General features: G+C 52.4%; 1 protein-coding gene across 1 annotated transcript; it reads left to right on the top strand.

The window, feature by feature from the left end:
- Window positions 1-12,646: 12,646 nt before the first annotated feature.
- LOC110547423 (tubulin alpha-1C chain) lies at window positions 12,647-19,812 on the top strand. The gene is made up of 4 exons (XM_060388656.1): window positions 12,647-12,950; window positions 16,511-16,733; window positions 16,849-16,997; window positions 18,755-19,812. Exons 1-4 carry the CDS (start codon window positions 12,948-12,950, stop codon window positions 19,727-19,729), a joined length of 1,350 nt encoding a protein of 449 aa, XP_060244639.1. The 5' UTR covers window positions 12,647-12,947; the 3' UTR covers window positions 19,730-19,812.
- The last annotated feature ends 4,052 nt before the right edge of the window (window positions 19,813-23,864 follow it).

Genomic DNA, 23,864 nt, shown 5'->3' with positions numbered 1-23,864 from the left:
CCCTCCATGGCCTCTGCATCAGCCCCTGCCTGCAGGTTCCTGCCCTGTTTGCGTTCCTGTCCTGACGTCCCTCAGTGATGGACAGCGATGTGGAAGTGTGAGCTGGATTAACCCTTTCCTCCCCAGCCTGCCTGTTGGTCATGCTGTTTTGTTGCAGCAATAGAAACCCTGATTAGGACAAGCTGGTGCCGGGAGAGACCCGACCATGTTTGGGGGAGGCTTGTGGAAGGACTAGAAAAAGCCTTTGAGTGTGTGGTGAGAACGTGGTGTGCTCTGTGGGAGGTTGAAAGATAAGAAGGCTGAGAGCCCAGCGGAGGCCTGGCTTGTGAGTTTAAAGAGGCTGTGGTTCTGGTTAGCCGGGGCTGAAGAACTGGCTGTGACTAACAAGATACCAAAGTTCCTAGAGTGCAACTTTTACTCTGCCGAGATACTCTGTGCTTTCCGGCTGGAGCGAGAGTTTAGCGGTGACTTAGAAGAGACCAGCATCACTGAGGTGGACTCTAGGAAGTGTTTCCTGAGAGCCATGACACAGAAGCTGTGTCCCAGAGGCCGCCTCAGCTGGTACTCACGCTGGCAGCTGGACTTGGTAATGTGTAAGAGTCACCAGGTGGTACCAGTTCTGAAGGCATGAAGGGGTCGTGGAGAGCAGCCAAGGCTTGGCACTGTGAGAGGCCAGAAGAGGCCATCGGGGAAGCTGCAGCCTCAGTAGCAGATGAAGGTCCAGACTGAAGGGGTCACACAGAGAAGTCGAGGCTTGGCACCAGGAAGAGCCTGTGAGAGGCTGTTGGTGAAAGTGCAGCCCCGTTGCAGCAGAAGACCCCAGCATTTGGAGATGCCGGTGCCATGGTATTGCTGTAACCTACTTAAACTCTGTAGCCGCTCTGTTGAGACCCACTTTAGTTCCTAGCGCATCTATGGCTCCTCTGTTAACACCTGCTGTGGCCTTTAGCATATCAGAAGCTATTTTGCCTCCAAAGCTCCATTTTGATTATAAGGTGAAATTAAGTACAAGTTCTCAGGCCTGTGTGCCCGAGACCAGGACACAATTCAATAGTTCATACTTGCTGCTTAGAATAAAACAATAGATGATAAATGCATATTTAACTCAAGCAGAACTTGAGTTAAAGATCACATCCTGCTATGTTCCTTACTCCCAGAAAGCTGGAAAGCTCCTAAGGGCTTCCCTACCCCACATCCCAGCCAATCAGTTTAAAGTGCCTTGTCTAGCTACCTAGATACAACACAATACACTGGGGACAAAATCTATTCTGTTTACCTTGTCAAAATGAGTAATGCTGCCTCCCTCGCTTCCTACACCTGGTTACCTGGTTGTTAACCTGCCTAGCTCCTGAGTCCAGATTATGTTCCTGGCGAGTCAATTTTTGTTCAGTGTTTAATACACTTCCATCAGTCTGAGCCTGGTGTCCGAGTGGTCAGCGTGTGGCTATTCCTGAACCCATGACAGGATGACCACCAAGAAAGGCAGCAGCAGTGGAGGGGAGCCAGCCGGGGCTTAGAAGACAGCTGTGTGCACTGCAGAGGGCAGACTGAGAAGCGACCCACGCCCTTTGGAGGAGTCCAGAGACTGTGAGTGGATCCCAGATATTGGACAGTTGGAATTTGGTTTTGCTTTGCTTTGGTTGTGGCTGCGCCCGGATTCTTTTGTTTTTCAAGACAGGGTTTTTTTTTTGTTTATCAGAACCTCGGATATCCTGGACTCGCTTTGTAGACCAGGCTGGCCTGGAACTCAGTGACCCACCTGCCTCTGCTTCCCAAGCACTGGGACTGAGGGTGTGCGCCACCCCACTTGGCTGTGCCTTGGTTTTTTTCCCCTCTTGCAGTAAGAAAGAAGTTGATTGATTTATATTTTACTGGAGCCCACGATTGAGAGATTTTGAATTTTAAAAGACTTTAGACTTTAAAAGAAATGGCTTTTTAAAAAAATTATTTTATTCTCTGTACATTGGTATGAAAGTGCCAGAATCCATGGTACTGGAGTTACAGACAGTTGTGAGCTGCCATGTGGTTGCTGGGAATTGAACCTGGGTCCTTTGGAAGGGCAGACGGTGCTCTTAACCACAGAGCCATCTCTACAGCCCTGAAATTGGCTTTTTTAAAGGGTCTGAAATTTTAATGTTCTTGATTTTTTTTTTTAATGTAGGCTTAGATTTTTTAAAAACCTGCTTTATTTAGGGTCCTTAAACGCCCCTACCTCCCTTCAAATCCCTTGACCCTAGTGAGGAGATAAGCAGGTTAGTAGGGGCAAGGAAGAGCTCTCTAGCCACTTCCTGCTGGTTAGGGTCTCTGGGTTCTTCAGGGCAACCCCAATCCCAGTCATCGGATTCAGATGTCAAACAGCAAAGCGTAGCAGCAAGCTCAAAAAGCTCTCTGGAGCCTTTCTCTCTAGGAGCTTCTCAAAGCGAAGCAAAGTGATGAGAAGCAGCGCAAAACCGAGTGAGCTGACGCAAATCAACCTCTCTCTGTCTGTGGGCTCTTATTTATATGTTCTCAGAGTCGAAACAAGGATGTTTTCCGGCTGGCAAAAACCCCTCGCACGAGACGAGACAGTTTCCAGCTGGAAAACATCGCTCACCCTCTCACAAAAATCACGCCCCCTCAGGAGTCTGTCTTCAGTGGTGGAAAAGGCATTCCCACATTTCCCATTTGGGACCAAGACAAAAAAGCACATTCACATAACGCAACTGACTTTTTCAAGAAACCAAAACTTCCGCTACATTTGTTTGTTTGTTTGTTTTGAGCAGGGTTTCTTTGTGTAGCCTTGGCTGTCCTGGACTCACAAAGACCAGGCTGGCCTGAAACTCACAACGCTCCGCCCGCCTCTGCTTCTCAGAGTGCTGGAATTACAGGCACGTGTTACAACTTCACGCTCTTCTGTTTCAATTTGTAAAGACTGTGGGACTTTTAAAGTTATTTGTTTCTTTCCCGTTATTTATTTAATCATTTCACAGCCTCCTCTCTTCCCAGCCCCCCGTCATCATGACCCCCACCCCCATGCTCCCTTTCCATTTTCTCATGGGCTCTCACCCACCCTGTCACATCAAGTCAGTAGGACTAAGTGCATCTTCTTCCACTGAGGACTGACCAGGCATGGTGGGTGATGCCTGCAATCCCAGCCCTCCCTCGGGAGGCAGAGGCAGGCGGATCTCTGTGAGTTTGAGGCCAGCCTGGTCTACAAAGCGAGTCCGGGACAGCCAGGGCTGCACAGAGAAACACTGTCTCGGAAGAACAAAACAAAGAGACCCCGACTGCTCCAGAGCAAGTATCCCCTACCCCTTACACGTGGGGGGCCTTCCCAGAGCTCCTGGCAGTTTTAACAGCTCAGAAATTTTGCGTGCTTATCACCAATGGAGGAGTGGTCGGAGGCCTGCTGCCTTCTGCTGTCTTATCTACTTCCCCTGCCCTCGGTGCCTTCCACAGGGCACCTCAGCCAGTCCTGTCCTCAGAGCTAACAGGGTCTGCCTCACAGAGAGACTGCCTCCCCCATCAACCTGGCTTCCTCCTCTTTTGATCCCCTAACAGTGTATTAGGAGTGGGACCATGTGAGCTACCAAGACCCTGGCAGGAAGGGGCAAACTAGCGCCAAGATCACAGGTTTCATAGCTTGTCGGGTGGCCCATAGTTCGCGTTAATTTTTTCCTCACTGTACAGGTCGGCTTACTACTATTCATTTCTCCGAAGAAGGAGCGAGACGGCCAAGCAACCTGAATTTTAAGTTTGTTTCTTTGTTTTGAACACAAAGGAATTTGTTTCCCCTCCGCAGTCTGAGAGGCAGGCTCGGTCCCCTGGGCTCCCTACAAATACCCAGAGCTGCGGAGGGAGGGAACGGTCTAAGTTGATTTTTGTAGCTACAAGCTGTTCCACATCGAGTATTTACAAGGTCAGCAGGGACCACGGCTTACCGAAACCGAGAACTATGTAATTTAAAATGAGGAAATCTTGATCTGCCAGCAACACGAGACCTTTCAGGGTTTCTAAACAGCTTATACTCCAGGCTCTGTTGGGACAAAATGTGCTGGAGGGGCAGGAAAAAGGACATGGCCTGCCATACAGGGTAAACTAACAAAGAGCTTTCAAAATAAAGGCCTGTGAGCGTGGCTCTCCTTCCTTCATGTCTCCTGAGGGGCCGGCCATTCTATATTGGGATGATTAGATGTGGCTATAGTAGTATATATAAATTTATATATACATATATAAAAATATATATACACATATATATAAATATATTTACATACATATATATATAACATAAAAGTGGTTCTAATAGAAAAAAGTGGCCCTATACTGTTTTTTTATTTTGATATGAGACAGAGGCAGGCAGATCTCTGAGTTTGAGCCAGCCTGGTCTACAGAGGGAGTCCAGGACAGAAAAAAAAAATTGTATGGTGGTACAGACCTATAATCCTGGCCTGCACTTGGGTGGTGGAGGCAGCAGGTCCAGGGTAAATGGTCAGCATCAGCTACTGAGAAGCCTCCATCTTCTGGGCTACATGAGACCCTGTCAACGCAGCAGAGGAACCAAAACAAGAATAAATAACTGGAGCGTGGGAATTCCTTGGACTAGGGATGAAAGCCCGGTGGTGGGCTGGGGTGATTGGGGGTGGAGCAGAGTGTAAGAGGTGGGGTCTTTTAGATCTGGAAAAAGAAAAGGGGGGGCTGGGGATACAGCAACGTGACAGAGTAACACATGCATAGAATGATGGCAACCTGGGTTCGATGCCCAGCATCCAAAACAGAACAAACCCATGAGTGAGGTGACTAGGAGAAGACGCAGAAGAGTGAGGCTTCTCCAGAGGAAGCGCTGGGCTTTGGGGTTCAGCCTGAAGCCACTGAATGAACGAACCAGGTTTTGAAACTAAAGATACCATTTGATGTGAACAACAAACTAACAAAAATAGCCTGATTAGGTCTAGGATAGAAGTGGGTGGGGGCAGGATATGCTGGCTGCAGGAAGGGTTTTAATTTACTTTTTCCCTCAGAAGGTTCTAGAATCTAACCTGTGAAATGGACTGACAATATACAGATTAATGGGGAGTCATACAACTTTAGTCATGTGACGAAGCATGGAGCCCATACACAAAGTGTGAGTCAGAGAGAAACAAGATGGCTGAGCCTTACAAAGAACTGAAAACGGCTCAGGGGCTTAGGCCTCTGGGGAGAGGGTTAAGGCAAAGTGTCCTAGGCTACAGGCTGCCCAGGTGTCTGGCTATGAGAAGGGAGCCGCCTAGAAATCCCACCTGTGGTCCCCTCTGTCAGGGCCAAGTGTCAGACACCCACTTTCCATGAAAAAAGGCTCCTAGACCTGAGGAAAGCCTGTGCCTACAAGGCAGGTATGAATGTTGACAGAAACCTGACTTCTGTAAGCAACCACAGCTTTCTGAGCCGTTCCCAGGCCTGCAGAAACTAACCTGAGAGTCAGTGACCTTCAGAAAACCAGTGCTATCTCAGCTAGAGTTATAAAAGGAACAAAAACCCTCTGGCATTACACTGTGGGTTGCCTGGGTACTTTCTACAGATGGGAATAAATGCAATTATGAAATAAACATTGCTATAAATAGGGAAGTTTCCAGACCCCAGGGTATGGTAGTCTTAGTGGATAATAATGCAGATAAACTGAAAGACACAAGCAGGTGGTTTTAATTTTCTGCAACAGAATTTTAACCACAGCCCCTAAAGGGATGAGGGGTCAAAGGGATTTTCGTTGGTGATTTTCGTAGCAGTTTTTGGAGCAGGGATTAAACCTAGGGTCTTCTCACCAGCTAAGCGGAGAGTTTAAGAAAGCTTGTCTGTTGTGTCAGGGCACGGAAACAGAGGGCGCTGTTTCTCCAGAGATGAAAGCTGCTTTTCTGTAGTTCTCTTCTAGAATGGAGCTAGCAAAGCCAGGCCTGGTGACACAGCTGCTGGGGAGGCCGAGGCAGGACGGCCTCAAGTTCCACACATGCCTATCTACAGAAACCAGAGCTAGTGCAGCTCGTGCAAATCCTAATGAAAGGGATTCAGGGGTCCAAAAGGCTACTCAGGCCAGAGAAGCAACTTCTAAGGACTCTCTGAAGGAGGTGGGGGGGTATGTGGCTCAGTTGGTAGAGTGCTTACATAGCATGCACGGGCCCTGCCATAGGAGCTGGGTATGGTGGCTCAGCATTTAGAAGGTGCAGGCAAGAGGATTAGGAAGTTCAAGGCCATCCTTGGCTACACGGTGAATTACAGGTCTCAATTTAAGAAAAAGTAAGACAAAAACTCTAACTCACTTTTAAAAAGATTTTTATTTATAATGTGTCTGTGTGAGTTTCGGTGTGTGTGTGTGTGTGTGTGTGTGTGTGTGTGTGTGTGTGTGTGCGTGCGTGCGTGCGCGTGCGCGCGCCCAAGGAGACCAGAAGAAAGGAGCTAGAATGACAGGTAGTTGAGAATGACAGGTAGAGCCTCCTGACATGGACCCCGGGAGCTGAACTCTGGTTCTTTGGAAGAACAGAGAGTACATTTAATCACTGAGTCTAGCTTCCAAGCTCCCTTTTTTGAGTGTTTGGTAAAACATAGTTCCAGCATAACAATAATGTCAAGAGTCTTGAGCCACCGAGGAGATGGCTCGATTCTCTTGACGGCCTGGAGGCGGGCGGGCCGCTGTGGGCGGCACCATTCCCTAGCTGGACCCTGCACACTGGAAGCAGAAAGGGAGCAGCTATGCACTTCCTGCCCCTCTTCCTGACTGGCGATGCATGTGGTCCCCTACCTCAAGCCTCTGCCGCCCCTCCACCCCTGACATGACAATCTGCTGCCCCTGAACTGACCCAGAAGCAGACCTTTCTCCCTTCAGTTGCTTTTCTCAAAGCAAAAGGAGAAGTATCTAAGGACCTGGGCTCACAGCTCACTTGCCCAGCACACCAAGCCCCGGGTTTCGCCCTTGGCACAACGCAAACCTAGTGTGACGTCACTTGCTCCCCTCAAAAGTCATCCACAACCGTATTTGGACCTTAAGCATTTAGGGTAGGGGAGACTGAACCAAAAACCAAAACAGACACCAAAGAATTGTCTCAACCAGGCAGTGGTGGCACGCGGCTCTAGTCCCGGCGCTCAGGAGGCAGAGGCAGGTGGATCTATGAGTTCGAGGCCAGCCTGGTCTACAGAGTGGGTTCCAGGACAGCCAGGGCTACACAGCAAACCCCGGTCTTGAAAACCAAATCAATACCTTTTAAAAAGTTGTTACGCCTTTTCATCTGAAATGAGGCAAAAGGTGAAAGGAAATGCCTTGCCTTGGAACCCCAAGTGCCCCCGTCCTTCCGTCCTGAGCTCAGTTCTGTGTCAGGAGTGTCCCAGCCCAGGCAGACAGGTCGGGTTCTTTTTGCTTTGTCTCCTTGTAGGATTTGTGTTAATGAGCCCGAGCAGGGACCTTCAGCATCATGGAGAGGGCTTCCCAGAGCTTAGAGGAAGTGACATTTCACTTTGGTGAATGTCTCTGAAAAACATTTCCAGGTTTTGGCCATAATTCTCCTCTGTTTGATGAGGTCAGGGGCCTGGGCCTTGCTTTCCAAGGTGTCCCGACCTCCTTCGGCTTCGCTGGTAGGCCGCTTGGCAGGGGCTGGGCCTGAGTCTGGGGCGGGACAGCTTGTTTTATGCACCCAGACTGGCCTCAAACTCTGTGTAGCCCAGGCTGGCCTGGAACTTGCTGTGGTCCCCTTGCTTCAGCCTGAGGTTATAGGATAAGCCTTCAACCTCAGCTTCTGTCTAAAGCAGTGGTTCTCAACCTTCCTAATGCCACGACCTTTGACCTTTAAAACAGTTCCTCATGCTGTGGTGACCCCCAACCTTAAAATTATTTTGTTGCTACTTCGTAACTAATTTTGTTACTGTTACACATCATGATGTAAACGTCTTTTTCCGAAGGTCTCAGAGGCCCCTGTGAAAGGGTTGTCAGGACCGGTAGGTTGGGAACCACTGGTCTTAAGTTTCTCCCCTGCCCTGGGGACATACCAAGAGGCTGCAGACTGCAGTCCCGGCTTTCTCGGGCGGAGCAGGTGTGCAGGGCTTCGGAGCCTTGAGTCCAGAACCACTCATCCTGGTTTGTTTGTTTGTTTGAGGTGTGAGATCTTTTGTTTTGGTTTGTTTTTGTGTTTTGATTTTTTTTTTTTTAAGACGGGGTTTCTCTTCGTAGCTCTGGCTGTCCTAGAACTCGCTCTGCCCTCCACTCAGAGATCTGTCTGCCTCTGTCTCTGGAGTGCTGGGATTAAAGGTGAGGTGTGAGATTCTTAAAAGAGAAGATGATACCTACCCTCACCCTTTCTCACGTGAGCAGCAGGATCGGGGAGGCCTCTGGGAGGATGCCGCCTGGTGCCCTCAGGTCGCCCCTGTGGAAACAGGCCTGAGAGAAGCTACAACAGGCCACACACAAGAACACAAGCAGGTCTCCCCTCTCTGTAATAACAGACAGGCTTATGGTGAGCTCTGGACAGTTTCAACCAGAAATTTAAGTCAGGTAATTGTCCACTCCGGCTTATTTTTTATTTTGGTATAGACTTGGGGCTGGAACCCAGAGTCTTGAGAATGAATGCTAAGGAGGAGCTCCTCCAGCCCAACTTCCAAAAACCTCCAGCAGGGGGCAGCAAAACTTCAACATGTGTATCAGTGCTCACAATTCTTTCACAGTTGGTACAAGAGTATTTTTTTGTTTTGTTTTGTTTTTGTTTTTGTTTTTGTTTTTTTAGACAGAGTTTCTTTCTGTATCCCTGGCTGTCCTGGAACTCACTCTGTAGACCAGGCTGGCCACGAACTTGGGGATCTGCCTGCTTCCTGGGTGCTGGGATTAAAAGCATGTGCCACCATGGCCTGGCCAAGAGTACTTTTTGTATGTGTGTTGGAGAAGGGTCTGGAATTCCCTATATAGACTGGGATAGCCTTGAACTCTCAGATATCCTCCTCCTGTTTCCACATCCTGGACAGTAGGATTATAAACAGAAATACAACAACAACTTCCTGTTTATGTGTATGGATGGATACCCACATTCTGACAGGAGTCCTTCTCTGTCTGTCCTTCTACCATGTGGGCCTTGGGTTTGAATTTAGAGCATCAGGCTCGGCCGTGAACATTATTACCCAGCAGGGAGCAAGCGCTTTGGCCAAAAAGAGCTTTTTAAAAAAATGATTTATTTTTATTTTGTGTGTGTTGATGGATTACCTGCATGTGTGTCTGTGTGAGGGTGTTGGATCCCCCAGAACTGAAGTTACAGTTACAGACAGTTGTGAGCTGCCCTGTGGGTGCTGGGAGTTGAACCCAGATCCTTGGGAAGAGCAGCCAGTGCTCCTAACCACTAAGCCATCTCTCCAGAACAATTTTTATCTCTAATAGTGTTCACTGCCATCGCCTCCGAAATTGACAGGCGCCAATTCTTCCTGGGCTTAACTCTGCCAAGCACCTTGGAGGAGATGGAGCCACTAACCTCACTCCGGCTCACAGCGAGGAGTGGGGGATTCAGACAGCGAGTAAGGGACTTGCATTTGGGGGCTGGAGAGATGACTCAGCAGCTAGATCATCAGCTGCTTTATCAAAGGACCTGGGTTCTGTTCTAGGCGCCCAAATGGCGGCTCACGACCATCATCTCTAACTGAAATCCCAGGGGATCTGATGCCCTTTTATGGGGTGCTGACCTACACGCAGACAAAACACCAAATGCAAAAACAAAGCAATCGTTAAAAATTTGAAAACGCGTGGTGTGCACACACCTTTGATCCCAGCACTTGGGAGGGAAAGGCAGGAGAATCTCTGGGAGTTCAAGGCCGGCCTTCAGAGCAAGTTCCAGAGCAGCCAGTGCTACACAGAGAGACCCTGTCACAAACAAGCAAACAAAGAAAAAAAAAAAAAAAAACCCCATCAGTTAGGCTAGGCTATAACTCAGGTGGTGGAGAACTTTCCTCCCACGTGCAAGACCTTGGGTTAATTCACGCTGCACAGAGAAAGACTATGTTAGCGAGCAGATGCCGCGCCAGGTGGGGCAGTTGATAAAAGGACCTCCGGCCACCCAGCCACCCCAGCTCCCCGTTCCCGGCGTTTTCTCTCCCCCTTCCTGTCCTCTGCGCCCCCACCTCCCCACGTGACCCCTCGCCCTGCCCTCACGGCTCCGCTCCCGGGAGGCTGTCTCTTCCCCTCCTCCAGGCCCTCACTCCTCTCCCTTCCCACAATAATGCTCCTCAGGTCAGGTTACATGGCGTAATTCCTCGGCGGTACAGCTGGGCACGGGCCCCACAGGAAAGCCACTCACCGCATTTTACATTTATGCCCACAGGCCCGCACCCGCATCACAAACCTCTGTGAAGTCTGAGGATGACTTCGGAGCAAGCCGTCATCCCCCACGGGGGTCCCAGGGATCGAACTCAGGTCATCAGGCTTGGCATCAAGCATCCTCGCCAGCTATCTAATTTACTTAGAAGGGCGTGGGTGGCTCTACAACAGCTGAGTCCCTGAAGCTCCCCGCGTGGACGCCAGCCTCTGCACAGCTCCGGCGAACCTTTTACTCCCGGCACATGCTAAGGCCCCAGGTCCTGCGCAGCTGGCCCGGCATCCCCCGCACCTGGGGATGGTGCCCAGCAGGGTGTATGACTGTGGTCCATGCTGAGGGTCTCTGGATGAGGAAGTGGAAACCGGCCTGATCTTGCTGGGGTCGCGGTTGCTCTGCCGCTCTGTTCTGCAGGAAGCCCCGAAGTCACACACGGCTGCTGAGAATCGAAGATGCAGCTCTCTTGGGAAGCCTGAGTCCGCTCTAGCGCGGTGAATGTCCCCCTTGGGTCTCCCTTAAGCTTCTCTCTTCTCTAATAATGCCCGTGTTTCCATTTATACTGAATTTTATTTTATTTTGCGTGTACCATACCCTGGGTACATGCGGTGAGCACGGCGGCCAGCAGAGGGCGCCGAGAGCCTGGGAAGTGCGGGCTGGAAGAGCTTGCGGGTTCTGCGGATCAAACCCGCGTCCTCCGGCAGAGCAGCCGGTGCTTTTTAACCGCCCCTTACGTGTGTATTAAAACTGGAAAGTACGCAAACTGTTGCGCTTTCCTTCCCTCCCGCCCTGGGAATTAAACGCTGGGAGAGCACTCGACCACGGAGCCGCACGCCTGCGTTTTTGAGTTGGCATCTCCCTAAACTCTGTCCAGGCTGACTTCGAACAGGTGGCCTTCTGCTTCGGCGTAGCAGTGTTCAAAGGCATGCTCCACCGCGCCCTCGCTCCCTGCCACGCGTTAGCGGCCTTTCTAGTCCACCGGCCTTCCTTGCGACTGGGAGCTTTCGCTCCAACTGCCGCCTGGGCTGTTCCTTCTTGTTTTCGCGCCTGGCTGTCCCGGCACTCGCTCTATGGACCAGGCTGGCCCCGAACTCACAGCGAGCCGCCTGCCTCTGTCCCCGGAGTGCTGGGATTGCAGGAGTGCGCCTGCCTGGTCGGCCTATACTGTACCACTCTTCTCGCCACATCTGGCACTGTGTTCTACTCTTCCTTCTGAGACAGAGGGGTCGGTAGGCCAGACTGGCCTGGGTGGAGCGTACCATCCTTGTCCTCTGAGTGTTGAAATACAGGTATGCATCACCACACTCAAAGGTGTGAGCGAGATTCTTAAGTACGTGCGCAGCCGGAGGGCGACGTGCGCTTCTTCCCCTATCACCCTCTGAGCTTGGAGGCCTCTGACACTGCAAACCAGATGGCCTGCGAGCCCCAGGCTCTTCCGGCCTCTCCCCGGCGTGAGGATTACAGGCTGCTCGGGGCCTCACACTTCCCCAGGGAGCCCTCTGTCTCCTGAGCGCAGCTGGGGAGCCCTTCTGAGGCTCCGTTTGGCCCGGGGCACAGGCAGTGCGGGCCGGGAGTCCTACTCTCCCACTGTGAGACCCTCACCTAATTAGGCCTCTGGAGCGCTTGTCTCCTCATCTGTAAAATGGGCAGAGCAGCCGGCGGGCTCTCGGGACAGACGTGCTAAGGCAGTGTGAACTGTCAACTCTGCGCCCCACAGATCCAGGGACCAGATTGAGCACCGCAGCTGGAGCCCATCTTCAAGGGGGGAGGGGGGAAGAAGTTACTCTGCCAGGTGTGGTGGCGCACACCTTTAATCCCTGCACTCAGGGAGGCAGAGGCAGGGGGATGGCTGTGAGTTAGAGGCCAGCCTGGTCTACACAGAGAAACCCTGTCTCCAAAAAAAAAAAAAGTCTCAGAATTCTTTGGAGAGACGGCCCGGAGGTAAAGAGCACTGCTCTTCCTGAGGATCCGAATTCAATTCCCAGCAGCCACCAGGCGGCTCGCAGCCATCTACGGTGGGGTCTGGTGCCCTCTGCTGGCGCGCAGGTGCACGTGCAGGAAGTGTCCCGGCGCCGCGCCGCGCCGCTGACGATGCTGTCCCGCGGCCCGGGCGTCGGCAGACTTGAGCTCCACCCCTCCCACTGTGCCGTCAAGTGGGCCTGGGCGTTTCCATCCCGGGCCCCCGGCCGTCGCAGTCCCGGCCCGCCGGCAGCCGCAGGTCCCCGGCTCACCTCGCAGGCTCACCCTTCCGGGCCCCACGGGCTGGGTGGGGCGACCGAGCCACGGGCGCGGTGGCGACGGTGTCCCGACAGTCGGCGTGTCCCCGGAGGCCGATCGGGGCCCCCACGCGCGGCCGGAGACCGGCAGTCGCCCGCCCGCGTCCTCCCCCGCCCCGCCTGACCCCCGCGCCCTCCTCCCCTCCCCGCGCCCAGCCCCTCCTGCGGAGTTTGGTTTGAACTTGCGAACGCGCCAATCCTCGGCCTCGCTCGGCCCGGGGCGGGGTCCGGGGTCCGCCCCGCCGACGTGTGGCCCGGGCCAGGCTACAAAAGCGCCCTCCCGGGGGCCGGGCCTCACACGGCCTCTCCCCCGGACTCCTTGGCGGTCTGTTAGCGGGAGCTCCTCGCAACCCCGGCTTCCTCGGCTTCCCGCGGACCACGTCCACGACCAAGCATGGTGAGTGCGCCTCCGGGGGCCGTCTGGAGGGGCTGCCCCGGGGGTCGGCCCCGACGGCCGCCTCCAGCTCACCGGACCTCCCTCCCGGTCGAGCTGGGAGAGCGTCCCCGTCTAGGCGGCTCCTGGAAAGCCAGGAGTTTCCCGCGGACCACAACTAAAGAGAAACTAAAAGGTCTCTCTCTCTCTCTCTCTCTCTCTCTCTCTCTCTCTCTCTCTCTCTCTCTCTCTCTCTCGATGTCGCCCTCCCAGCTGGGCACCTCGTGCCCTCGGGACGGGGCTGAGCGGACGCTTCCGGCCACTCGGTCCACGCCCTGTGACTCGCTGCTGAGTCACCTGTGGCCGGCCAGTCCCCGGGCCTCCCCGCTGCACCTGGGAAGGCCAGCTCCTCCCGTCCGAGGAGTAATGATTAACCCGCAGAGCTTCCAGCCCGGCGAGGTTTCCTAACTTGGCTTCCAAGTTAGGAAACACGTCCATAAAAGGTTTTTTCCCCCCCTTTCGGTTTTTGTTTCTTGAGACAGGGTTTCTCTGTGTAGTTCTGGCCGTCCTGGAACCACCCTGTAGGCTAGGCTGGACTCGAACTCATAAGAGATCCGCCTGCCCCTGCACGTGCCCCTGCCCGGCTTGGTTTTTGGTTTTGTCTCAGGTAGCTCACGCCAGCCTAGAAATCACTGTGTGGCTGGCCTGACCTTAAACTCAAGGTCCTCCTGTCTCCACCACCCCAAGCGCTTCGACAACTCACCTAGCTCAACAGTGAATTCATTCAGTTCAAGGAGCGGGAACTCCGGGGTGGGAGCTGGCAGCTTTCATCCCTGGGCTCTGGCAGAGGCTGAGCGCTCTTCTGAGTTCAGGCCAGCCAGAGCTACATAGTCAGACCCTGTCTCAGAAAAAAAAAAAAAAACCTCCAGGAAGTGATCCCAGCTTGGAGGAGGGTGGTTAGTTCTGTACCCTCGGGAGGATGAGACGGGGATTGTTTATGAGTTCGGGGCTTTTCTGGCGAGTCCCAGGCTAGTGTGGACATCAGAGTGAGCAATCTTGGAATAGGGAACCTTGGACTATATCAGTTTAATATTTAGAAGAACATTTGCCTGTCCTGGAAGCCACTGAGTTTTAGCTCCAGAACCTCAGAAGAGAAGGGAACATAACCAGATAGAGCCTTAGCTGTCGATAGAACTTTAAAAGAAAACCCACATCAGCGTTGTTTTTGAAGGGCACAACTTTGTAGTCGAAGATAACTCCATTAACAGCCTTTTTACTTTGCTCCTTCCCACTCTCCCATAAAACAGTCAGGGTCTCCTTCCCACAGCAGGCTCAGCTGTTCTAAGCTTCTGGGGAGAATGAAAACAAAACCTTTTTTGAAGAAATCTCACCCCCTTCCCCAAGGGGTCCATGTAGCCCAGGCTGCCTCTCACCCTGTAGTGGAGGATGACCTTGAACTGCTGACCTCCTGCTTCCTAGGACTGGGACTACACAGTTCTGGTGCCGGGCTAGAGCACAGAACTTCAGACGAGCTAGGCAAGACAGCTCCCAACTGTGCTAAATCCCCAGCCTCAAACGCTGTTGGTTTTTGTTTCACTTACTAGTGGGGGTGTGCTTGTGTACAGCTTTCCTTCAGGGTTGAACTCCGGAGTTGAGGCTGGCCACTAGCCAGGTGAGCCAATGCCCTCCCACACCCCATGAAACTGTTTCAAACTGTATTCTGAAGGAGGATTCAGTGAGTAATAGGATGCAGGAGTTAGGAAACTCTGTACCAACTGGCCTGAGCGCTTTCGACCAGGTGAAATCACAAAGATACAATTCAGAAAAGCCCCAGGCTCTCCCGTCAGGCAAGCCCTGCTTAAGTGAATGGCTCTTTGCAAGACCAAGCCTCTCAGCCAGCTGAGTCTGGTATAGACTGAGTCATCCGTGCCCTTGACTTTGCCTTCATTAGCTTCCAGCAGGCAGGTTTGTTTTCTGAGGATCTTACATTTATCGTGGGGGAGGGATGTATGTTTGCCACTGCTTGAGATGAGACAACTTGGGAAAGTTGGTTCCCTCTTTCTTTATACAAAGTAGGTCCCTGGGATTGAACTCAGATCATCCGGCTCGGGAGAAACTGACCTCAGCTCTCCAGCCATCTGGCCAGCCCAAAGAAGCAGTTTGGTTAGACTGATCAGAAATTGGGGGCAAGAGGCTGCAGTTGAACTAACTGCCTTGTTAGAATGAGCGGCCCTCAGACACTGCCTCCTTAGGCCTGTCTGTGGTTCTGTCTAGCTTCAGGGGACTGTGGAGGTTCCAGATCCAGGTGAAGGTCACTGGAACAAGAGCTGCCCCTCCCCCACAGTCCTGGGGCAGGAGACACTGAACTCTGATGTGGTCAGAACCCTGGTGACAAGTCAAAGGTTGTGGGTAATGGCTCCTTTATTATCCTGGCCTGCGAAACTGCTCCTCAGAGGGCCTGGGTGCTGAATCGAGTTTCCTTTTCATGACTCTTAAAAGCAGGAAAGTCTTTATTTACCACTTGAGGAAATAGTGGGAAACAGTGGGAGGCTTCTCCTGTCAGATTGGAGGTGAGCTATGATGAACAGTGGGTCCCGCTCACAGGATTAACTGTGAGCATAGGGTCTGCCCCACGGTCTCATTTGACTAATCAGGAATGAGATTCCTGCCTGCAGCAAGGGAGGAAGAACAAGCCCCCCTCCCCCCACTGCTAGATTCTTGCAATTAAGGTCCGCACAGTGCCGGAAAGGGACATTCTAGTCTACGAGTATCAGCTAACTTCCTCTCCCCCCTTCTGCCCACATCTCTTAAGCTATCAAGGTAAACTTTTAGAGACCTTCTGGCCTCAGGCATCTTTTCTTCCCACCAGCTGGGTTGACAGCAACGGGTAATGGTCTCCTCATAGACTGGCTCTTCCCTGGGTTGAAAGTCTGCCTCTGGCCACGCTTAACACACTGCTAACTGCTTATCTAGAGTTTTCTCTGTGAGTCATGGGGCTGGTTTAAGCTGGTTTTAAAGGGGAGAGGAAGTCTTGTCTGTTAAAGAACTGGATGAAAGAGGAACCACAATGAGCTCAGGAGTGACACAGTTGTGACTCAGCTCTGGAAAGGAAAGATTCTGTCAAGTTCAAGGACTCAGCAGCCTGCTTACAAGAGCTGGGGAATTCTGCCATAATTTTTTTTTGGGGGGGGCAGGCAGTATTGAGACAGGGTTTCATTGTATAGGCTTGGCTGTCCTGGCCTCAAACTCAGAGATCCACCTGCCTCTGTCTCCCTGAGTGCCGGGATTACATGTAGGTGCTACCACAGCCAGCTTGAATGCCATTCCAAAGCACTAGAATGATCATGAGCTACTGTGGCTACAACAGGCCTGGCTTGCCTGGTAGCTCACTAGCATTAATATCTTCTAGAGATTATTGAGTTCTCTTGAGTTAGCTCTTCAATAACAAATTTTGGTTGTGAAATGCAGTCCTAAGCAGGAGTGGCTTCTGAGAAGTGATTTGACATTTTTTTTTACTTAGGTGTGAGCCATCCCCCAACTCCCCATGTGTCATGTTCTGATGCCTCCTTCCCCCCTTTCCGCAGCGTGAGTGCATCTCCATCCACGTTGGCCAGGCTGGTGTCCAGATCGGCAATGCCTGCTGGGAGCTCTACTGCCTGGAACATGGCATCCAGCCTGACGGCCAGATGCCAAGCGACAAGACCATTGGGGGAGGGGACGACTCCTTCAACACCTTCTTCAGCGAGACGGGCGCTGGCAAGCACGTGCCCCGGGCGGTGTTCGTAGACCTGGAGCCCACGGTGATCGGTGAGCTGGCCCGGAGCTTCCCTGGCCTCTGCTTCTCGCTGGCCTGCTCAGAATCTCTCCACACAGGGAAGGGGGAGCGAGCTGTGGGGCTGATCTCTTTCTTCTCCTTGCCCAGATGAGGTTCGCACTGGTACCTACCGTCAGCTCTTCCACCCCGAGCAGCTCATCACGGGCAAGGAGGATGCTGCCAACAACTACGCCCGTGGCCACTACACCATCGGCAAGGAGATCATTGACCTTGTCCTGGACCGAATTCGCAAGCTGGTGAGTGCAGTGGGTTGTGTAGGGGAAGGTTCTCTGTACTGTGTTTTACCATGGTTTGAGGTACTATGCTCATTCAGTGAGAACCAGCAAGCTTCACCGTCCCCTGACATTAAAGACTGTGAAAAGCCTCTTTGTTTCAAGCTCAGACATTTACGTCCCTTTTTTGGTGCTCTCAGTCACACTGACTAACAGATGAAACTCACTTGGAAATCTGGACTAGCATTTCATGTTAATACAGCTCCTTCATAGAGCAGGTCACCTGGCGTTTACAGCACCCCGGACTCAGTCATCAGAAACAGAAGAAAGAAACAAAGGGTTTCAGAGTCCCAGAAGCCAGGGTTGACACCATTTAAAAGCCGCCCACAAGCCAGGCCATGTGGCTCACTCCTCCCAGCACACGAGAGGCTGAGGCTGGCAGATCTCTTGAGGTCAAGGCCATCCTGGTCTACAGAGTGAGTTCCAGGACAGCCAGGGCTACACAGAGAACCCCCCCCCACAAACCCAAAAAAAAAAGAACAAGAAAAAAAAAGTCTTAGCAAAGCTTGAGGAGGAGTCAGGAGTTTTCATATGGGACAGACAGATACGGCATTGGAATTTACAGATTAGAAATCCCAGAAAAGCCATTTCCTAGCGCTCAGGGCAGTGAGCTGGCTCTAGCTGAGCAGTTTTGAGCACTCCAGTCCTGGCAGGAGAGCGGGTAAGCCCATGTTTGAATGGACAGCCTGGAAGTCAGATGACCGCCCTGTAGGCCTTGTAAGTGATTAACCAGGATGGAAGCATGGCAGGAGGCTGAGGTCACGTTAGGTAGGGTCCAGCCACAACTGGCCTTTCCTCAGAAGCTTTGGGAAAAGGCTCTGCCTCACAGCTTCATGCCTTTCTCAACTTCCCATCAAATCTGGATACCTGTCCCAGTGTAGATGGAGTTTCAGTGAGAGCACTGACTCTGGGGCCTGCTGTCAGGGGCATGAAAACCAAGTAAAAGCATTTACAGTTCTGGGATGATCACTGCCAGAGGAGTTGCATTCCATCCGGTGTCGCTGGGTCTGCTCGGTGCTGCTCGTATGTAATTAGAATGTGGAGTCATTTACGAGTGAACTAAAGGAGGAGTAAAAAGGTCGCAGTTAGTGTCTGTGCTTGCCCAGCATGGACAGGAAGCTTCCATTGCCACTGTCATAAAGCACAGGGTCCAAATTTGGGGCTGTCATAGTTTGCTGAATGGAGCGGGGAGCCCCAGCGGCCTGAGGTCCAGTGGAACCACCATGCCCAGAATGAGTTGGCACCCACATTCTGAGCGCCTACGATGCCAACGTTATTCCGAATACTCGCCAATTTTCACCCTGAGCTGGGTCACTACTATCATTTTCGTAAGTGAGGTAGAGAAATTAGTCTTGTCACACAGGAGGAGGCAGCTCCGCCCCCCTGAAGATCACCTGGGCAGTGAGTGGGACCAGCCATCCTGTGTTCCAGCTTGGATGGTTCACACTGATTTGGCAATACATTCCAGGTCGGGTGCTGCCGTCCGGTAGCTCCAGCCGATAAAAAGGGTGCACGACCTTGACCAGCAACCAAAGCCTGGGCTGTGTGTGTTCTGGGCAAGGAGACAGGCCTGGGAGTTCCCTTGAGTCACTGAGCATTTTGAGGCCTTTGATAACCGCCCTGACTAGATGTTCTGGAAGTTAGTCAGTCACAGGCTCATAAACGCCCACTGCAGCTTTCACAGGATGTCTCAACATGAAAATGAACTTTTCTAATTGCAGGCTGACCAGTGCACGGGTCTGCAGGGCTTCTTGGTTTTCCACAGCTTTGGCGGGGGAACCGGCTCTGGCTTCACCTCCCTGCTGATGGAGCGGCTCTCAGTCGATTATGGAAAGAAGTCCAAGCTGGAGTTCTCCATCTACCCCGCCCCCCAGGTGTCCACTGCTGTGGTTGAGCCCTACAATTCCATCCTTACCACCCACACCACCCTGGAGCACTCTGATTGTGCCTTCATGGTAGACAATGAGGCCATCTATGACATCTGTCGTAGAAACCTGGACATTGAGCGCCCGACCTACACTAACCTTAACCGCCTTATTAGCCAGATTGTGTCTTCCATCACGGCTTCCCTCAGGTTTGATGGGGCCCTGAATGTTGACCTGACAGAGTTCCAGACCAACCTGGTACCCTACCCTCGCATCCATTTCCCTCTGGCCACATATGCCCCTGTCATCTCTGCTGAGAAAGCCTACCATGAGCAGCTTACAGTAGCAGAGATCACCAATGCCTGCTTTGAGCCAGCCAACCAGATGGTGAAATGTGACCCTCGCCATGGTAAATACATGGCCTGCTGCCTGCTGTACCGTGGTGATGTGGTCCCCAAAGATGTCAATGCTGCCATTGCCACCATCAAGACCAAGCGTACCATCCAGTTTGTGGACTGGTGTCCCACTGGCTTCAAGGTTGGCATTAATTACCAGCCTCCCACTGTGGTGCCTGGTGGAGACCTGGCCAAGGTCCAGAGAGCTGTGTGTATGCTGAGCAACACCACAGCCATTGCTGAGGCCTGGGCTCGCCTGGATCACAAGTTTGATCTGATGTATGCCAAGCGTGCCTTTGTGCACTGGTATGTGGGTGAGGGCATGGAGGAGGGAGAGTTCTCTGAGGCCCGTGAGGACATGGCTGCCCTGGAGAAGGATTATGAAGAGGTTGGGGCAGATAGTGCTGAAGGAGATGATGAGGGTGAAGAATATTAGCCCCATGCCCTACCATTTTACACTTCCACTGTCTTGGTGTTTGTCCGACACTATCAATAAAGGTGATTGATTTTAAGTGGGAAGCTAGCTGCTTGTTCACAGCTGCTTTTCCCCTTCTCCCTTGGTAGCATCTTACTGGGATGAAAGACTCAGTTCTTGGGCGTCTGTTTAGCTTGATAGCCAACAGAGGCGCAACAAGGGTCTCTAGACTGTCTCCCTTGCCGTGGGTGTGAAGAGGGCCTGTGTAGGCTGGCTGGCTGGCTGGCTGGCTGGCTGGCTGGCTGGCTGGCTGGCGTAAATAACAGCGAGAATGCCCTGTGCAGAAGGAGCGGGTTTTGGTGCTGCCTGAGTAGTAACAAGCCAGTGCCCTGGGGGCAGGGCAGCCCAGTGACTTCCCGCAGGACCTGCTTGCCAGCCTTCCCGAGGTGGCTTTGAACCCCTGGCCACAGCTTGCTCTGTCAGGAGCATGCCTTAAAAAGTGTTCTGTGCCTGTGTGGCTGGCCGGTGTGTCTGCAGCCCTGCCCTGCGAAGGTGAATCCAAAGCAACCTGGGTAGATTCCTGAGCTCAAAGCCGTTTGAGAGAGATCTTGGCCACACACACACATACACACTTGCCCCACATACATAAGCCAGCTCATACACCACTAAAGTGTGTGGCATATTGACCTGCAACTCCAGCTCCAGGGGATTGTGACTCTTCTGGCCTGTGAAAGCACCTGCTCACACAAAATCCTTTAGCAACCCCAGCACACTGCCAGGCATGTCTGGGCACAGCTTGGCAAGCATTTTTTTTGTTGGGTTTGAGATGGAGTCTACTTTAGCCATTTCTGCAGCATTTCTAGAAGCAGTGTTTTTTTTTTTTTTTTTGTGCCTGGGGCAAGGTACGCCTCCTGCAGAGCTTCAGCTGCTCAGAGCGGAGGACTAGTTCTTCCTGAAGCTCCGGGGACAGGTGGGTGGGCCAGCCAGGATGATGACCATAGTCTGTAACTGACCACAGTGTGTGACTGGAGAAAAATGGACAGCAAGGTATGGGGCTAGCATGACACCCCAATATATCTAAAGGGTTCGTTTCCCCCCCAAGCCTGCATTTCCCTTTCAAACAGCCACAAGAAAGCAATCAGATGCCATGTGTGGGCCCTGCAAGCTTCAGCAGGGCCTGGCGGAGCCTGAAGCCCCCACTCCCGCTCCTGGCCTCAACCCCTCTCCAGAAGCAGCCCCTGCCAATTCCTTCAGTAAGCCTCTCGGGTGAGTTCTTTTATACATGAGGCAGGATGTGAGGCTCTGGGAAGCTTTCAGCTGTCTCAGACGAGGTGAGGAAAGGTGATGGGAGGAGAACTTAGCTGAGGAAAAAGATCCCAGAGGAGAGCCCGGGGAATTGAAGAGCAGAGTGCCCGTGGTTGGGGAGGATGGGGAGGAATCCGTCCTTGAAAAGATGGTTTTCCGCCTTCCGCCTCCTGTGTGGGTGGAAAAGTGCGGAGAACTCAGCCTCCAGCAAGAACAAATACAGCCCAAGGCCCGGGTCACCGCTTTGTGGGACAGTCATATGATGTGCCCTTGAGCACAGATGGAAAGTCTGGGCTCAGAATCGCCTCAGAGCTCTGATGGGGTGAGTGGACGGGGCCTCAGAGGTGAGACAGGCTTCCATCATTATCTGGACCAGGGGTGGGAGGGCTTTTCACTGCCCTCACCTGGCCTATGCATGGTCTCTGTGGCTCCCTCATGTTGGTCCTGAGGGGCCAGTGGGCCCAGGCAGAGCTGCTCCAGCGTGGGGAAGAAACAGGAGCGGGGGTGGCGGGGGAGGGCGCTGGCTGTGCACTCAAGTGTGCAGTGGATGGTGGTGCACGTCCGGGCACCAACAGAAATCTGTCAGGCCGTGGGATGCCCTGTAAGGTAAACTAAAACCCCAGCTTGGGGCTGAAGACATAGTGACTCAGCAGGTAAGAGCGTTTGCTACCCCTGCAGAGGACCAGGCAGCACCTACATGGCAGCTCACAGCTCAGTTGCAGGTGTCCCCTGGCCTCCACAGGCACCACACGCACACGTAAGCAAACACTCATAAAAACTAAGCCTGGGGGCTGGAGGGATGGCTCCGAGGTTAAGAGCACTGACTGCTCCTCCAGAGGACCTGGGTTCAATTCCCAGCATGGTGGCCCACAACTGTAACTCCAAGATCTGACGCCTTCACACAGGCATACATGCAAGCTAAACACCAACGCACATAAAAAAATTAAAAACAGCAAAGCCTAAGCCTGAAGAGAACCAGTCTTCAAACCTCTGACTTCCGGACTGTTCTATGGCACGCTGAAGGATTGTGGGAGGAAGGGCTACATTCATAGCTTATCTCCCTGTTCTTCGCCTGAAGAGGGGCCATGATAGACAAAGCTTGGAGAGATTAAAGATTAGAGCCTGACACTGCAGAGACACTGACACACTGAATTCTGACCCAGAACTCTGACTGAAAGGGGGGCTCCTGGGAAGCAGCCCTTGGGGGTGTCATCTTTGTACCTGGCGGCCTTTCCAGGTCAGGGGGACAGTGTCAGAACCTGGAGTGCTGAAGAGACCTTGGGTCATTGGTTGTCACCACACATCCCAGGAGCCCAGGAAGCAGCATACAGATCCAGAGTGGCAAAAGCAGGTGGTCCAGACCGAGGATGAGGCTGCCCTAGCGAGCTGGTCCCCAGATATCTCTAGATTCTCCAATCACGGGGCCTTCTGTGAGAGGGCTGCAGACGCCTGGACGCCTGCTCAGGAAATAGCAGCTGATATCTGATTGGATAGCGCAGGTCTGGAATATTGCCCCTTAGCCATTGGGCCAGGTTGGCCAGTGCCTGTCAGCCCAAGGTCACAGGGTGGGGCATGCAGAGATGACCTTGTGTGGACAGCTGTCCAGGAGACAGGGCAGCAGAAGCCGAGAGCAGAGCCCGGTGGGCTTGTGGGCTTGGCATGCAAACGCAGCTTCAGCCTCAGGGAGAAGGTGGGTCCCTTTTCCTGGCATCTCACCCGGCCAGCACCTCATTCATTCCTGAAACTTTGTGTTCAGGTTTGGCGCTGTGCAGGTTTGGGGGAAATGGTTCATTCCTCCAGTGAGAGCCCAGAGGTTGGCCACGAGAGAGATATTAAGCATCAGCAGTTGGCGGGACTGAATGTGTCTGCTTCAGGTGAGGCAGGAAATCTTATATAACATGACGCATCTTTTTAAACAATTATTTATGTGTATATGTGTGGGTGGGCTCATGGGCCCTTGGAGGCCAGAAAAGGGCACAGGATCTCCTGAGGCTGGAGTCAAAAGTGGTTGTGAGTCGCCGTGTGTGGATTCTGGAAATGGAACTCAGGTCCTCTAGAAGACCTGGGACAGCTGTAACCACAGATTCACTCTGTAGACCAGGCTGGCCTCACAGTGTTGTTGTAAATTTAAAAAATGAGTGTTGGGCTACACAATGTTTATTAGCCCTAAGATTATCACAGCGATATTATTTAACCTGCTATCACCAATAATAAGACACAGACACCTGTTTGGATTTATAATTGACGTATTTACCTTGGTCTGGGCAGATATTTCACCCAGCCCGGCCCAATAACCTCATCTATCTTCCAGCCTGAATCCAATGCCACCCACCTTAATCCTCCTCATCTGGTCTACCTTCCACCCATAATCCCACGGTACTTGCTTATATTCTTCATCTGGGCTTTTTCACGCCATTATTGGAGTCTTTTCTCCCTGCTCATGTGGTTCCTTCTCCACTTAATCCATCATGGCATTCTCCTTCCTCTCTTCCCATCCATCTGTTTCCCATGATTCTCTCTTGAATCCAAAGCCCAGTAACCTTAGCCACGCCCACCCCATTCTGCCCTGCCCAGGTATAGGCTGTTTAATCAACTAATTAGGTATGTTTTAGACAGGTTTATAAAACAAGGATAGGTGTAACCAGATCTTAAGGGCCAGTAACAACCATCAGACCAACCTCCAACATCACAGCAATCCTCCTGCCTCAGCCTCCTGAGTGCTGGGATCACAGAGCACCACTGCTCCTGGCTTATCCTACACCTCACTGGGACTCACAGATGTCAAACACAAGAGTAAGAGGCAGGCAGATCTCTGTAAGTTCAAAGCTAGCCTGGTCCACTGAGTGGATAG

This window comes from Meriones unguiculatus, chromosome 8 (genome assembly GCF_030254825.1).
Source record: "Meriones unguiculatus strain TT.TT164.6M chromosome 8, Bangor_MerUng_6.1, whole genome shotgun sequence".
Lineage (NCBI taxonomy): Eukaryota > Metazoa > Chordata > Mammalia > Rodentia > Muridae > Meriones > Meriones unguiculatus.
This window is presented reverse-complemented; position numbering and strand designations above follow the sequence as displayed.

Coding starts and splice junctions, on each gene's coding strand:
- LOC110547423 (XM_060388656.1), top strand. Junction 16,734..16,848: donor CCTGGAGCCCACGGTGATCG/GTGAGCTGGCCC, acceptor CTCCTTGCCCAG/ATGAGGTTCGCACTGGTACC. Junction 16,998..18,754: donor TGGACCGAATTCGCAAGCTG/GTGAGTGCAGTG, acceptor TTCTAATTGCAG/GCTGACCAGTGCACGGGTCT.